Source organism: Chiloscyllium punctatum, chromosome 12 (assembly GCF_047496795.1).
Source record: "Chiloscyllium punctatum isolate Juve2018m chromosome 12, sChiPun1.3, whole genome shotgun sequence".
Lineage (NCBI taxonomy): Eukaryota > Metazoa > Chordata > Chondrichthyes > Orectolobiformes > Hemiscylliidae > Chiloscyllium > Chiloscyllium punctatum.
Window position 1 is genome coordinate 94103250 of NC_092750.1, and position 17441 is coordinate 94120690.

At 42.6% G+C, this 17441-nt stretch overlaps 1 protein-coding gene across 6 annotated transcripts in view; it reads right to left on the minus strand.

Annotated features, from left to right (window-relative positions):
- The window catches only part of LOC140483959 (nuclear receptor subfamily 2 group C member 2-like), a 223988-nt gene that overhangs the window by 43993 nt on the left and 162554 nt on the right, over nt 1–17441 (minus strand). The window contains exon 14 of one of the 6 annotated variants that reach the window (XM_072582830.1): nt 15188–15309. The exons of the other annotated variants lie outside the window; for them this stretch is intronic. Within the exon in view, the coding sequence (XP_072438931.1) occupies nt 15272–15309 (38 nt within the window). The 3' untranslated portion in view covers nt 15188–15271. Of the gene's footprint in view, nt 1–15187; nt 15310–17441 lie in introns of those variants that run through there. 6 annotated transcript variants of the gene reach the window in all.

The following is a 17441-nucleotide window of genomic DNA, read 5'->3' on the forward strand; positions in this document are numbered from 1 at the left end:
AGACATATGGACAAAATTGGAGTAGTGCAGGTTAGATGGGCTTTAGTTTCACAGGTCGGCGCAACATTGAGTGCCGAAGGGCCTGTACTGCGCTGTAATGTTCTATGTTATTGATTCTTGGATACACCTTGGGGGTTACGAACAAGACACAGAAAAGTGATCAGATCTCCAGCAGAATAGGAGCTGTCTCTTGGTTCTCTGCAAAGCCTACTTTAAACCTGAAGAAGATCAGTTTATCATCTTCCTTCATCAATTAGCTTGTAAGTCAGAGATCATTTATAAGTCAACCAGCCACCTTGTGCCTCTTGCAAACCAGTGGAAGCATCCAGAGAAAGATGACTGAAAAGCAATATTCTGACCAGCATATATACCATCTTCCATGAATAGGAACCACTGAGCTGCCTCCCACACTTCTTCTGCCAATAATTTATTTTCCCCTATTTGTTTGCTCTTATTTGTTTACAGAAAGATTAGTCTTAATTTGTACAGTAACATGCTGATGGTTTATAACTGTTTACCTGTAGTATATTTACTTAATAATAAATGGTAATTCCTGTTAAGTACAGAAATCTGGTCCACGTTTCCAATCAACCGAAGTCTGAAAATCAGTTCAACGATGGAATTTTGTACACATAATTTAAAATCTTTAACTTTTGTGACAATGCAGAGAATCACTGGGTTTGATTTCTAGCACACTACAGTGGTGCCACATGGCAATACACTCCTATGTTGTTGCTAAGTCATATTGTAGCATAAAACTGCCCTAAACTCACTTAGGTGATTCACTACCTTTCTGAGATTTGCAAATCTGACTATTCTAAGTTAAAATCCCTTATTAAAAGGGGGCACTCTTGGGTCACTGCAGTAGAATCTCTACTTCTGTCCCCTCAGATATGACACAGGGTTGTGTCAGTATATATCCAAACAGATTAACACGAAAATAAAATGCGTCAATAACTCATTGCTCTTTTGCTACATGCATTCTATTTTCCCAACTTCTTGCAGATGCTATAAATGGGTATGCTTTGTTCGCAGTGTTGCCCAAGTCTGTGAGGGTTATTACTGTCCACTTTCAATTCATTCTGTCTGTTGATAACCTAAGCATTTATATGAAAACCACATACCCATGTCACACCTGTCCTGTTTGAATATTTTCATTATCTTATTCCTCTGTCCTGATCCAAGTGTTTTGTATAATTTTCTCTGGATGCTTCCACTGGTTTGCATAAGGCACAGTGTGGCTGCTTGACTTATAAATGGTCTCTGACTTATAAGATAATTGATGAAGGAAGATGATAAACTGATCTGTTTCAGGTTTAAAGTAGGCTTTGACTAGGCTAAAGGCTGGCTGGACAGCTGGTTTGCATTGCAGAATGACACTAATAGCGTGGGTTCAATTCTTACAATGAGGTTATCATGATGGACTCACTTTCTCAACCTCTCCATACCTGAGGCTTGGTGACCCCCAGATTAAACCACCATCAGTCACCTTTCTCTAAAGAAAGCAGCCCCATGATCTTGACAGGACCGTTAAATACTAAAGCACAATTTCTGTCTCTCTACTTTCATTGTCTGCACTAGTTTTTGAACTTTTTTCTCATTGTCTACTGTACCTGAGCTGTGACCCTCCCATTTACTTAGACTATATTACTACACTCCTTCTGACTGCTACACAAATTCTTTTCACAGTGGCCTGGTTCAGCTTTTTCCAATGTTACAGTTTCTTATTCTGACTGTGCTTCCAGTGTTCCCTGCACTGGATCCTTTTCCCACATCAATTCTTCACTTCAGTAATTTGTTTTGCACATGGTTTAGGTAATAATCCAGAGATTATAACCTTCAAGATATTGTTCTGCAATTCAACAAATAGTTTCTGTTTTTTGTCCTCTCACAAAGTCTTCACTTTGATGTTGCTCTCAAAATCACAATGAATGAATCCTCTAACAACCTTCCAAGTCAATTCAAGATATTCTTCAACCTGATATCTGGTAGGAAACCTACCATCTGAAACTCTTAATCCTGTTAACTGGAGAATGTTATTTAGTTGCTTTTTATTGAATGTGTTGCTCAGTACACTTTTTTTGAGACACTGTAGTTTGTTCTGTAAGGGTTTGGTATAACTGAGTAGCTTGTTAGGCCACTTAGAGGCAGAAGCAATTTGCTAGAATGGTTCCAGGATTGAGAAATTCAGTGATGAGGATACATTGAAGAAGTTGATATGTTCTCCCTGGAGAGAAAAAACGTTGAGAAGAAATCTCAGAATTTCAAAATCATGAGCAGGCTGGATAAAGCAGACAGGGAGATGGTGTGCCTAATCATAAAGCAAAAAAAAACAGAAAGTCAGACAGAAAGAATCAAAGATCTAAAGCGAAATGCAGAAGTAGTAAGGGATTTTTTTTTCTTACTCAGCAGGTTTTAGGTCATGGAAGGCACCACCTAGTAATATGGTGGAGGCAGGTTCAACTGAGATGGTGGAGGCAGGTTCAAGTGAGATGGTGGAGGCAGGTTCAAGTGAGATGGTGGAGGCAGGTTCAACTGAGATGGTGGAGGCAGGTTCAACTGAGATGGTGGAGGCAGGTTCAACTGAGATGGTGGAGGCAGGTTCAAGTGAGATGGTGGATGATTATTTGCATAGAAATGATGAGCAGTGATCTAGGGAAAAGGAAGGAGATTGACACTGGATAACAGAATTGGTACAAGTATGATGAGTTGAATGGCCTCCTTCTCCATTGTAATGATTCTGTGAGGACAACCAGCTTGTAGAGAATCTGTAAGCCTAAAGGGTTCTTTTTAGATGGTATGTTCCCAGCTGATGATAATACAGGGCATGTCAGATTCACTCCAGAGTGAAACCCTTTCTGATAAATCACATGTTTAACTTTTTGTTTAAAATGGATGGTTACCTTGGTGATTAGTCTCTAAAACACATTCACACAAGGTTGATGTTCTTTAACAGCAGAACAGAAGTTTATTACACAAAATAAGTAAACATATAAAGCTATTTATAGATAGATCAGTTAACAGAAACATTAAAACAAAATTTTAACCTGTTTCCCAACACCATCTGTACAGAGGCTCAATTCTAGAGGAACACCGATCAAATCTCAGCTGTCTTTCGAGTCTTTCCCTTCGACTGTTGAGATAAATACCTGTGAATCTGATGGCACAAACCCCTCAATTCTGATGGCCTAAACTCTCTCTGTTCTAACAAACTGAACATTTCTATCAAAACTCTCTTGGTTTGGACTCCCGGGTTTTGACTTGGTTCTCCTGCTTGGAGAAACCGCGCTACCTTATGAACTCAACTCTGGGCTCTTCTGAACTAAAACCTTGAATCTTCTGTTCTGAAGTCAAAACTAAATGAATTGCCTTAAGGTATTCTGCTTTTCATAAATGCAACAGTATAAAGCAGCTGATCCCCTTAGTTGAAGTGTCAATAACAAAGGGGCATACTTTTAAAATGAAAGGTGAGAGGTTAACATGTGATTTAAAGAAAACACATTTTGCCCAGAATCTGGAAAGCACTGCCTGGCAAGGTAGCTAAAGCAGGTAAACTCACAAACTTAATGTCTTAACACTTAAGGCGATCAGCTAAGTTCGGGCAAGTGTGACTAGTACTGATTTAGAGTTGGCTTTTGTCAATGCAGACTCAATGAGTCTTTTCTGAACTGTATGATTCAATGTATAGATATTTTATTCATTAACACTGCAGGGGTGTTCTGAGCTATTCAACTGCAGTCACATACGTTTTGGAACTGAAGTACTTACATCACTGTTTTAAATTGACTCTCTAACCTTTTGAAAATAAATCCTTCACAGGATATGGGACTTCACAGACCCATATCCATCTGCCTCTATGTTGAAATCCAAATCTAAACAAAAATACATACATAACATATACCTTTCATCACAATGATATTTAAAACAATCAATGACAGTTTCTTGATCACCATTACACAGACTAGATTTATAATCCAGATATGTTAATTGAAATAAAATTCCAACCAGTCACTGTGGTGGGATTTGAATCTGCATCCCCAAAGAATGGACCTCTGAATCAAATCACGTCACCACTATGCCACAATCTCCACCAAAGGTTTGGGAAAGGGTGAATTCCTAAGCAGTAAGGGAAATAGCAAGGCTCTAGGGATGCACAGTGCTTTGGTAAAAGGAAAGCTTGTGTCAGGAAGTGACAGTCAGCGTAACAAAGAAAATACACCATTAGTGATTGAGGTAACATCAGGAAAGAACAAAAAAAACCTAAAGTCTCTCTATCTCAAACAAATTAGGTGATTTAAGCAAGAATATCTAAAAGCCACTACAGACATATGATTGTAAAATGACAAAGTTGAGAACATTTCTTCTGGAAGTGATAAGCAAAAAGAAGCGGTAGAAGGGTAGCCCTGATAATAGTAGATGGTTCCAGACAGTAGAGAGAAAGGATCTTAACTCAGAATTGGAAACACCACCACTTGCATTATCCCCTTTGAGCTACTCACCATCCTGACTTGGAAATAGACTGTTGTTTCTTCATGTTGCTGGGTCAAAATTCTGGAATTCTATCTACACCAAATGGACTAGGGTGGTTCAAGTCAACAGCTCACCAACACCTTCTCAAGTGCACGTAGGAATGAGCAATAAATGCTGGTCTAGCGAATGACACCCACATCCCATGAATGATTAATAAAATAATCAAATAGCATCAGTTTGGATTGAACTAAGGAAAAAGACAGGGGCAGATAACATTGGTGGGAGAAAGCAAAGAACTGCAATGTTGAAGAGTTGAAACTAGAACAGAAATTGCTATAGAAACTCAGCAGGTCTGACAGCATCTGTGGAGAGGACGCAGTTAATGTTTTAAGTCCAGTGACCCTTCTTCAGAAGGGGAGTTGTTTTGGTATCAATGTGGTTGTCCCTTGATGTAAGGATGATGTCTACCCAGAACCGTGAGTTTCTGCTGCGAGTCTTTGTGTGGCTGGACAGGCTAATCACCGATTCATAGATCTTTGGGGACACATGGCAGGATATCTCATGAGGTGGTGGTATCAATAGTGCAGAATTTGCTTCCTTTTCTGATTTCTCTGCCAACAGTGGGCAGCACGGTGGCACAGTGGTTAGCACTGCTGCCTCACAGCGCAGAGACCCGGGTTCAATTCCCAACTCAGGCGACTGACTGTGTGGAGTTTGCACATCCTCCCCGTGTCTGCGTGGGTTTCCTTCGGGTGCTCCAGTTTCCTCCCACAGTCCAAAGATGTGCAGGTGAGGTGAATTGGCCATGCTAAATTGCCCGTAGTGTTAGGTAAAGGAGTAAATGTAGGAGAATGGTTCCGCTTTGGCGGGTCGGTGTGGACTTGTTGGGCTGAAGGGCCTGCTTCCACACTGTAAGTAATCTAAATCTAAATCAGTCTGCCTCATTATAATGCATTTGAATTCAAAGCATCTTGCAGCTCAATGGAAAAGTTGGCAACATTCTGAATAATTGGTGTCAAGTTCTTCCAAGATATTCATGAGAGCTTCAGAGTAGCTTTAAATTAAAGGGAATTGATTATTGGGCCCGTACAGCAATGGTAATATTTAGCAGAGTATAAATCTGGAAATTAGAGGTGTTTCTAACAAGGGTGATTTATTAATCCTCAAGGACATTAATCTTTTAAAAACTGGCAAATAAAACTTACAGTAGTAGTGTTAAGCTAAGTTCATGAATGGAGACATGGTACTATAGTTTTCCAGATAAATACATCCAGGAATCAACAAAAGAACAAGTTATTTGGATATGGTATTGAACAATGAGAAGGAGTTAATTTACTAACCACATAATGCTGGGTTGAAGGGCCTGTTCTTGTGCTGTACTATAATAAAGGGGCCTTTTGCAAAGAGTGGCCACAATCTGGTAGAATTTTATGAGTTTAAAAGTAATTAAGTCCAACAGTAGGGTTTTAAAATTGAAATTAAATAAACTATATAGATATGAAGGGTGGCGATGACTAGTGGGCACTATCTCTGGACCATTAATCCAGAGATCCAGATAACGTCTGGAACCTGGATTTGAATGCCGCCATTGCAGATGGAGGAGTCTGAATTCAGTAAATATCTGGAATTAAGAATCTAATGATGATCATGAATCCATTATCGATTCTTGGAAAAATCTATCTGGTTCACTAATGCCCTTTCGGGAAGAAAACTGCAATCCTTACCTGGTTTGGCCTACATGTGACTCCAGACCCATAGCAATGTAGATAACTCTTAACAGCAATTAGGGATGGGCAATAAATGCTGCCTAGCCATCAATACCCTCATCCCGTGAATGAATAAAGGAAAAAAAGATTGGGGAGGTAAAGTAGAAAGCAACATTAAAAAACATTAAGATTGACAATTTCATTGTCCCACTCATCTACACTAATCTACCTTGATCTGAATCCGCTGCATTTCTCTTGGGTTCTCCCTGACATTGTTATCAAACAGGCTGACAAGAATGGTGCAGTTGTTACTGGACAAACTAATCATTACATTGCTCAGACTAAACACCAACTCTCCAAAGATTCCTGCTCCCTACGCTGGTGTATGTCTCACCTTCAGTTTTGTTATCTTACAGCATGGAATATAGTTTTAAGAGACATGCTCTTGATATCATTGCTAAATCTTAGTATGTGACATGAGGGAATGAAGATCTCTTAACTCCACCTTACCCTGGATCATTTGGACCTACACCCATACTCTGATGTTACAGGCGATACTTTAAGTGTTGCTGCATCTGGAAAAACACCCCGACAGAGGTAAACTCAGAAACTAAACATCAAGCCATTGTTTCCAGCCTAGTCACTGAATTCATCCTCTCAGCAATCTTCCCGCTAAGTTTCCCACCTCATAGTCCCCCAACTCTGTATAGCATGTTTCAATCATGTTCTCCAGATCTTTAAAAGGACTCTGTAGGTAGACAAATGGTTTCAGCCTCTTCTTGTCCCAATAAACTGATTTCTTCCAAACTCAACAGTTTTTTCCCTCCCTTGTCTAGTCTTTGGGTGGCACGATTACTCAATGGTTAGCACTGCTGCCTCACAACACCGCTGACCCAGGTCTGATTCCAGCCTTAGGTGACTCTGTGAGGTTTACACATTCTCCCATTATCTGCATGGATTTCCACCGGTGCTCCTGGTTTCTCCCGCAGTCCAAACATATCAAGTCTTGGTGGATTAGATGCAACTAATGCAGGGTTATGGGGAATAGAGTGGAGCGTGGGTCTGGGTAGGATTCTCTTTGCAGGGTCACTGCAGACTCAATAGGCTGAATGGCCTCTGTCTGAACTGTAGGGATTCTGATTCCTACTGGCGTCCATTTGTTGAGAGGTGTGAAGGAGGAGTGGAAGCCTACTGGGAAGGTGAGTAAAACACATTTTTTGAACAGAGTGGCGAGGAGGGAGAGCGGAGAGAAACAGGGGCGGCTGGGAACTTTTAAAGTGGGTGAGAGACCCAAGACCCTACACCGTAGGGCCTCCCTCCTACCCACCTCCTCTAACCTTACTAAAAGTCTGTAAACTCGTAAGTTTTCAAGTTTTCTCTTTTTTTTCTTTTCTTCTCTTCCTTTGTTTAGACCTGTGTGGGCTTTCAGACTAGCAGGTAAGGCTGAAAGGGCGATACTTTAAGTCGCATGTCCCTCCTGCAGAATGTGGCAGGTGAGAGACACTACACATGTCTCTGCTGACCACATATGCAGGAAGTGCACCCAACTCCAGCTCCTCGAAAACCAAGTTAGGGAACTGGAGCTGGATGAACCACGGATCATCTGGGAGGCTGAGAGGGAAATTGAGAGGACGTACAGGGAGGTGGTCACTCCCCAGACACAGGATAAGGATAGCTGGGTTACTGTCAGGGGAAGGAAAGGGAACTGACAGACAGAACAGGGATCCCCTGTTGCCGTTCCACTCAACAATAAGTATACCGTTTTGGATACTGCTGGTGGAGACAGCATACCAGGGGAAAGCCATAGTTGTCAGGTCTCTGTCACTGTAGCTCAGAAGGGAAGGGGGAAAATAGAAAAGCACTAGTGGTAGGGGATTCAATAGTTAGACGGATTGACAGGAGATTTTGTGGTCAGGACCAGAAGGTATGTTGCCTCCCCGGTGCCAGAGTCCAGGATATCACCGATCGGGATTCTGAAGGGGGAGGGTGAGCAGCCAGAAATTGTGGCACACATTGGCACCAATGATATAGCCAGGAAAGGGATTGAGGATCTGAAAAGTGACTACAGAGAGTTAGGTTGGAAGCTGAAGAGCAGGACGAGTAGAGTAGTAATCTCAGGTTTGCTACCGGTGCCACGAGATAGTGAGGTGAGGAACAGTCAGCGAACGCAGCTTAACATGTGGCTGCAAGGCTGTGCAGGAGGGAGGGCTTCAGTTACCTAGACCATTGGGATACCTTCTGCGGAAGGGGGACCCGTACATGAAGGACGGGTTGCACCTGAACAGGAGGGGCACAAATGTCCTGGTGGGAGATTTGCTTGTGTGGGTCGGGAGGATTTAAACTAATTTGGCAAAGGGGTGGGAATCAGAGCTACATATCTGAGAGCCGGTCAGTTGTAGATGGGGCAGTGACAGGATGTAGTGAATCTATTTGGAAGGTTTCTCACATGATGAAACAAAGGTTTTCTACTCATCCCCAATAGCAGTAGGGAGATAGAAGAACTCATAGACCAGCAGATTTTGGAAAAGTCAGATGTAGCAGGGTTGCTGTTATGGGTGATTTCAACTTTCCCAATATCGACTGGAACCTCCTAAATGCAGATGGTTTGGATGGAGCAGTTTTTGTCAGGTGTGTTCAGGAGGGTTTCCTTCCTCAACATGTAGACAGACCGATGAGGGCCATTTTGGATTTGGTGCTGGGCAATGAGCCAGGACAGATGTCAAATCTCGTAGTGGGAGAAAAATATGGTGACAGTGACCACAACTGCCTCACATTTACCATAGCCTTGGAGAGGGAAAGGAGCAGTTACCAAGGGAAGATATTTAACTGGGGAAAAGGAAATTATGACACTATGAGACAGGACTTGGGAAGTACAGACTGGGAGCAATTGTTCCACAGAAAGGGCACAGCAGACACGTGCAGACTACTTAAGGAGCTGCTGTTGTGAGTGATGCACAAATTCGTTCCTCTGAGACAGGTAAGAAGGGGTAAGATTAAGGAGCCCTGGATGACAAGAACAGAGGAGCTTCTCGTCAGAAGGAAGTTTACGTAAGGTGGATTACATGCTTGCTAGAAAGAAGCTCAAAAATGGACTGAGGAGAGTCAGAAGGGGGCATGAAAAAAGCTTGGCAGGAAGGATTAGGGAGAACCCAAAGGCATTTCACTCATACATGAGGAATAAGAGAATGATCAGAGAAGGTACGACCAATTAGGGATAGCGTAGGGAATATGTGTATGGAGTCTGAGCAGATACGGAAAGCCCTAAATGGGTTTTTTGCTTCGGTTTTCACCAAGAAAAGGGACCTTGTTGTGACTGAGAACTTTGAGGAGCTGAGATACAGGCTTGAACAGATCAAGACTGATGAAATTGATGTGCTGGAAATTCTGGCAAACATTATGATTGATAAGTCCTCAGGGTCAGACCAGATATATCCTAGGTTGCTCCGGGAAGTGAAAAAGGAGGTTGCTAAGCCACTGGCGAAGATCTTTGCTTCCTCACTCTCCACTGGAGTCATACAGGAGGACTGGAAGGAGGCAAATGGTGTTCCTCTTTACAAGAAGGGTAATAGGAAAATCCCAGGCAATTACAGACCAGTCAGTCTTAGGACTTATGATTATTTGGAAAAGCATAGCATATTTAAAGGCAGTCAGCATGGCTTTGTGAGGGGCAGGTCATGCCTCACAAATCTTATTGAGTCCTTTGAGGAGGTGTCAAGACTGGTCGACAAAGATTGAGCAGTGGATGTGGTGTATATGGACTTCAGCAAGGCATTTGATAAGGTTCCCCGTGGTAGGCTCATTCATAGTCAGGAGGGTATGGGATACAAGATTTGGCTATCTGGATTCAGAATTGGTTGGCTGACAGAAGGCAGAGAGTAGTTGTAGATGGAAAGTATTCTGCCTGGAGGTCAGTGTTGAGTGGTGTCCCGCAGGGTTCTGTTCTTGGGCCTCTGCTCTTTGTAGTTTTTATAAATGACTTGGATGAGGAGGTTGAGGGGCAGGTTAGTAAATTTGCAGATGACACAAAGGTTGGAGGTGCCGTCAATAGTATCGAGGACTATTGCAGGTTGCAGTGCGACATAGGATAAAGCGTTGGACTGAGAAATGACCTGGATAAATGTGAAGTGATACATTTTGGAAGGTCGAACTCGAATGCTGAATATAGGATTACAGACAGGATTCTTGGCAGTGTGGAGGAACAGAGGGATCTTGGTGTTCAAGTACATAGATCCCTCAAAGTTGCCACCCAAGTGGATAGGGTTGTTAAGAAAGCATATGGTGTTTTGGCTTTCATTAACAGGGGGATTGAATTTAAGAGCCACGAAGTTTTGCTACAGCTCTACAAGTCCCTGGTGAGACCACACTTGGAATATTGTGTCCAGTTCTGGTCGCCTACTATAGGAAAGATAGAGAGGCTTTGGAGAGGGTGTAAAGAAGGTTTACCAGGATGCTGCCTGAACTGGAGGGCTTGCCTAATGAAGAGAGGTTGAATAAGTTTGGACTTTTCTCTCTGGAGAGAAGAGGAAGGGAGGTGACCTGATCGATGTGTACAGGTAATGAGAGGCATAGATAGAGTCAATAGCCAAAGACTTTTCCCCAGGGCAGGCATGAGAGGTCATAGTTTTAAGATATTAGGAGAAGGGTATAGAAGGGACGTCAGAGGTAGGTTCTTTACGCAGACAGTTGTGAATGCATCGAATGCATTGCCAGCAGTGGCGGTGGAAGCAGAGTCATTAGGATCATCTAAGCAACTGCTGGAAATGCACATGGACAGCGGTGAATTGAGGGATGCGTAGGTTAGGTTCTTTTAATTTACATTAGGATTAATCCTCGGCACAACATTGTGGGCCGAAGGGCCTGTTCTGTTCTATACTTTTCTATGTTCTATGATTCCCTTTTCACCTGCATTCTTCTGATTTTTTTGTCATTCAAACAATTACCTTACATCAAATCTCTCTCTCTCGCTCGCTCTCCATCTCCAACTCGACCGGGTGGTCTGACAGCTCTCTAGTTGCCATCTACGAGCGTGCCACTACACTTGGGTGGGCTTATTCACACAGTAAACAAGTTTTCCTTTAATTCATTCTCACTTCCCCTAAACAAAAGTTAATGCCGTGCAAAACCACATAGTGCTTGTCATGCCAGATTTCTTTTTAGAACTATTGTGGCATTGTTCATTCCAGTCCTACTCTGGACCCCTTCCCTCAACTTCCTTTCTAATATGTTGATGACTGTAATATATGCTGTGTCCTGCTCTTGCCCTGATCAATTCTTCTTCTAATTTCCACTCTGCTTTGAAAACATGAGGACAGATAAGTTCCCTGGGTCAGATGGAATATACCCAAGGTTACTAAGCTCATGGACAAAGACGAGAGTAGTCCTATAGGAAGAGTGCTAAATTGAGGGAAGGCCAACTATAGCAAAATTCGTCGGAAGCTGGAGAATGTGAATTGGGAGCAGCTGTTTGAAGGGAAATCCACATTTGATATGTGGGAGACTTTTAAAGAGAGACTGATCAGAGTACAGGACAGATACATCCTTATGAAAATGAGGGATAGAAATAAAAAGATTACGGTATCATGGATGACATGTGAAATTTAGAGACGAGCTAAGAGGAAAAGGACGCATATATAAGGGCTAGGTGACTGAAAACAGACAAAGCTTTGTAAGAATATCAGGAATGTAGGACCAATCTGAAATGAGGAATTAAGCGGACTAAAAGGGGTCATGAAATATCTTTAGCAATTGGGGTTAAGGAAAATCCCAAAGCCTTTTAGTCATTTCTAAGGAGCAAGACGGTAACTGGAGAAAGGGTCAAGGACAAAGGAGGAAAGTTAGCAATGGAGTCAGAGAAAATAGTGAGATTCTTAATGAATATTTTACATTGGTATTCACTGAGGAAAGGGACATAGCTAATTTTGAGGCTAGGAATAGATGTTTGACTAATCTATGTAAAGTCGGGATAAGGAGGGAGGAAGTGTTGGGTTTTCTAAAAGGCGTTAAAGTGGACAAGTCCCCAGGTCAGGATGGAATCTATTCCCAGGTTACAGAGGAAAACAAGAGAGGAAATAGCTGGGGCTTTAACAGATATCTTTGCAGCATCCTTGTATATGGGGGAGGTTCCGGAGGACTGGAGAATTGATAATGTTGCCTTGTTTAAGAAGGGTAACAAGAATAATCCAGGTAATAAAGACTGGTGAGCCTGACGTTAATGGTATGGAAGCTGCTGGAGAAAATACTGAGGGATAGGATCTATTTACATTTGGAAGAAAATGGGCTTATCAGTGATAGGCAACATGGTTTTGTGAAGGGAAGTTCATGTGTTACCAACTTAATAGAACTCTTTGAGGAAGTGACAAAGTTAATTGATGAGGGAAGGATACAGATATTATATACATGGACTTCAGTTTGATAAGGTTCCCAATGGTAAGCTGATGCAGAAAGTGAAGTCACATGGGGTCCAGGGTGTAGTAGCTAGATGGATTGAGAGCTGAATGGGCAGCAAGAGACAGTGAGCAGTAGCGGGAGGGAGTTTTTCAAAATGGAGAACTGTGACCAGCAGTGTTTCGCAGGGATCTGTGCTTAGACCTTTGTTTTTTGTGATAAACATAAATGATCTGGAGGAAGACATAGATGGTCTGATTAACAATTTTGCAGATGACATTAAGATTGACAGAGTGAATCTAATGTCTAGTGATGACTGAGTCCATAATCAATTGTTGGAAAAACCTGTCTGGTTCACTAATGTCCTTTCGGGAAGGAATCTGCCATCCTTACCTGGTCTGGCCTATATGTGACTCCAGACCCACCAACCTTAAGGAAGGTTGACTCTTAACTGCCCTCTGGGTAATTAGGGATGGGCAATAAATGCTGGTCTAGTTAGCGACGCCCTCATCCTGTGAATGAATAAAAAAAAGATGATTGGAGGGTGGCAAATGTTATTCCTTTGTTTAAGGAAGGGACTATGGATAGCCCTGAGAATTACAGACCATTCAGTCTTTCGTTGGTGGTGAGCAAGTTATTGGATAGGATTCTGAGAGACAGAAGTTATGATTATTTGAGGATATGACAAAACACATTGATGAAGGCACAGCAGTGGATGTGGTGTATATAGATTTTAGCATGGTGTTTGAGAAGGTTCTTCATGGCAGGCTCATTCAGAAAATAAGGAGGCATGAGATACTGAAAATTTGGCTGTCTGGATACAGAATTGGCTGGTCCATAGAAGGTGGTAGTAGATGGAAAGCATTCAGCCTGGAGGTCTGTGGTCAGTGGTATTTCACATGCACCTCTGCTCTTTATAATTTTTATAAATAACTTGGATGAGGAAGTGGAAGTATGGGTTAGTAAGTTTGCTGATGACATGAAGGTTGGTAGAGTTGTGAATAGTGTGGAGGGCTGCTGTAGGTTGCAACGCGATATTGACAGAATGCAGGGCTGGGCTGAGAAATGGAGTATGGAGTTCAACCTGGAAAAGTGTAAAGCCATTCATTTTAGAAAGTCCGATTTGAATGCAGATTATAGGGTTAAAAGGCAGGATTCTTGGCAGTGTGGAGGAAGAAAGTTGTTACCTAAGTAGAATCATCATAGAATAGAATCTCAGAATCCCTACCGTGTGGAAACAGGCCATTTAGCCCAAAAAGTCCACATCAACTCCTCAAAAAATAACCTACCCAGACCCACTCCCTTGCCCTATTAATCTACATTTCCCCTGACTAATGCACCAAACCTACATATCCCTGAACACCATGGGCAATTTAGTGTGGCCAATTCACCTAACTTGCACATCTTTGGACTCTGGGAGGAAACCCACACAGACAGAAGGAGAATGTGCAAACACCACACAGTCACCTGCAGCTGGAATCGCACCCAGGTCCTTCGTGCTGTGAGCAGCAGTGCTAACCACTGAGCCACCATGCCACAAGTTGATAGGATTGTTAGGAAGATGTATGGTGTGTTGGCTTTCTTTAGTAGTGGTATTGAGTTTCAGAGCAGCGAGGTTATGCTGCAGCTCTTTCAAGCCCTGACTGGACCACATTTGGGAATATTGTGTTCAGTTCTGGTCGCCTCAATATAGGAAGGATGTGGAAGCTTTAGAGAGAGCTTTTGAGAGGGTGCAGAGGCGGTTTATCAGGATGCTTCCTGGACTAGAGGGCATGTCTTAGGAAGAAAGGTTGAGGAAGCTAGGGCTTTTCTCATTGGAGCGAAGAAGGATGAGAGGTGACTTGATAGAGGTGTACAAGATGATGAGAGGCATAGGAAGAGTAGATAGCCAGAGATTTTTGCCCAAGGCAGAACTGACTATCCCAAGGGGGCATAATGCTAAGGTGATTGGAGGAAGGTTTAGGGGAGATGTCAGAGGTAAGTTCTTTACACAGAGAGTGGTGGGTGGGTAGAATGCACTGCCAGCAGTTTTAGTCGAGTCAGATACATTAGGGACATTTAAGCGACTCTTGGATAGGTACATGGATGATCGTAAAATAAAGGGTAGATAGGCTAGTTTGATCTTAGAGTAGGATAAAAGGTTGGAACAACATCAAGGGCCAAAGGGCCTGTATTATGCTGTGCTATGTTCTACATTTGTTCAGGTTCTCTTGCTGAAAAATGACCTCATAGAGGGTATAGGTTTCTGGACGCTTCAGGCATTCGTGAGCTGAACCTCTGACTAGCTCTGACTCTCTGCTTCCCTTCCTTGACTTCTTTGCCACCATTTTTAGCAATAGGCTATTAATATCCACTATAAACTCAGGGACTCTCTAGTGAGACCAGGTTGACCTCATCAACTGCGAGGTTCTTGATTGGGGTCGTTAATCTGGACAAATCAGGAAAGGAGGAGAAAGTGAGGACTGCAGATGCTGGAGATCAGAGTCGAGAGTGTGGTGCTGGAAAGCACAGCCGGTCAGGCAGCATCCGACAAGCAGGAAAATTGACATTTCGGGCAAATGCCTTTCATCAGGAAAGCCTTGGCTGACCAATGTAACCAGGAGAGGCATTGTCCTTTGACAAGAAGGGCACAGCTTGTCACTGGCCATTCAGGTGTTTCTTTTCGTCCTGGTGATGGAATATGAATAAAGGTTTCTGCACTTATTGTTTCTTCACTGTGGCCTACACCTGCAGGCACATGACATGGATGCTGGAAAGAAAAAGCACTGCCACAGTTAGAAAGAAAAAAAATATAATCAAGAGATCAGCATTTCCTGAGTTCAGGCGACTGACTCCGAGCTGGCTAGCCACAGCCAGTGTACTGTGCACTTGTAAATAAATTGTCTTATGATCTTATACTTCACAACCACCTGATGAGGGAGCAACACTCGTGCTTCCAAATAAACCTGGTGGACTATAACCTGGTGTTGTGCGATTTTTAAGCTAGTAAATAAAGGGTGACTTGGTAACGCACCCAGCCTCTGTGCGAATATTTCAGACTCTCAAAGTGATTTTGACTGCATGTCCTCAGGCACTGTTTCTTGTTGAGATTCCATTCCATTCTTTCAGTTTCGCTGTCTGCTTTTCACCTGGTCCAACGAGCCACCTTCCATATTTGTGTTTCTAATATATCGTCTATGCTTCTCAATCAAGGGTTTTATCCATCATGGTTGATGAGGCCCTTGATTGTATCTGCTACATGTCCAACATGCTTGCTCTCACCCCTTCTACTCCCAGTCACAGCCACAACATGTTTTCCCTTTTCTCACCTTCCATACTACTAGCTTCGACATGCAACTATCATTTTCTGCAATTCCTTCCACCACTAAATATATCTTCCCCCTTCTACTTCATCATTCTTTCCATGGTTCTCAATGATTCTCAACACCCTGACCCTTCCCATAGCACGTTTCCATTTAAACTTCAGAGACGCATGTCCCTCTGCCTCTTCTTATTGTCCTCAGTACCAAGCAGATCTTCTCAATGAAGCAGTGATTTACTTAGAACTTATAATTTAGTCTTCTATATTTTTAGCTGACAATGTTGCATTGAAAACACCATATGTAGATTGAGTATCTCTTTGTGACACAGCTTCACTCAGTCCTCAAGAATGACTCATAGCCTCTGGTGAACTGTTGTTTTAACTCTCTACTTTGCTCTCGTGTTGATATCTCTGCCCTTGACTTGCTACGTTGATCCAGTCAAGCCCAATGTTAGTACCTTACAGCCTTCAGAACTCAACAATTCAAACCCATAAACTCTTCCCCACCTTTTCTTTGCATAATACCTTTTACCATTTCCAAGTTTCATTTTTACAGACCAGTTCTGGGCCCTTCTTTTGTTTCTTTTCTTGCTTAATCATCACACCTTTTAGCCTTTGAAAACCATAAAACATAGGAACAGAAATAGGCTATTCAGCTCATTGGGTCTTATTCTGAGATTATGCCCTCTAGTGGTGGACTCTCCCACCATTTTCTTTCTGCAATCCAAGATGACAGATTAGGACACTCCAACTGGAGCTCTTCTGCTCCGTCTGTTTATTTCTCATTTATTTGACTTTTTTCCCCCCTTCTTTATTTCTTGGTGTTTCTTCACCTCCCCTGTGGCGACGTCCCAGCCCAGTCTCTTGGCATGAGTGGGTCCTGCCCAAGCATGTTCCTGAGGCACCGTAAGAGATTGGAGAGATGGCAGTTTTAGTAGTAGCAATGCCCAATATGGAAAAAGTAAACGGTGAACGATGTTCCCCCATATCTGCAGGGTCAAGAACAGGCAGCTGAAGTCTCCTGGAGAGGGAGTAAGCGGAGGACTGTTGAACTTTTAACTTATTCCTTTATGTTCATAGTTTAATTGAAGAAAGAGCATTTGTTGCAAGCTTTGGGTAAATTTGTCCCACTAAGACAGGTTAGGAATAGTAAAGTGAAGGGGCCTTGGATGACAAGGGAAGGAGAGCTTCTTGTCAAGAGGAAGAAGGAAGCTTACTTAAGGTTGAGACAGCAAGGATCTGGCACAGCTTTAGAGGATTATTGGGTAGCCAGGAAAGAACTCAAAAATGGATTGAGGAGAGTGAAGAGGGGGCATGATTAAGCCTTACCGGGAAGGTTTAGGGAAAACCCAAAGATGTTTTACATGTATGTGAGGAAGAAGAGAATGATCAGAGTGAGGAGACAGCTCATCAGGGATAGTGCGAGGGAACTTCTGTCTGGAGTCTGACGAGGTAGGGGAGGTCCTAAATGAGTTGTTTGCTTCAGTAGTCACTTAATAGTGAGAACACAGTGAATCAGGTTAATCAGCTTGAACAGATCGATATTAAGAAAGTGGATGTGCTGGAAATTCTGGGAAGCA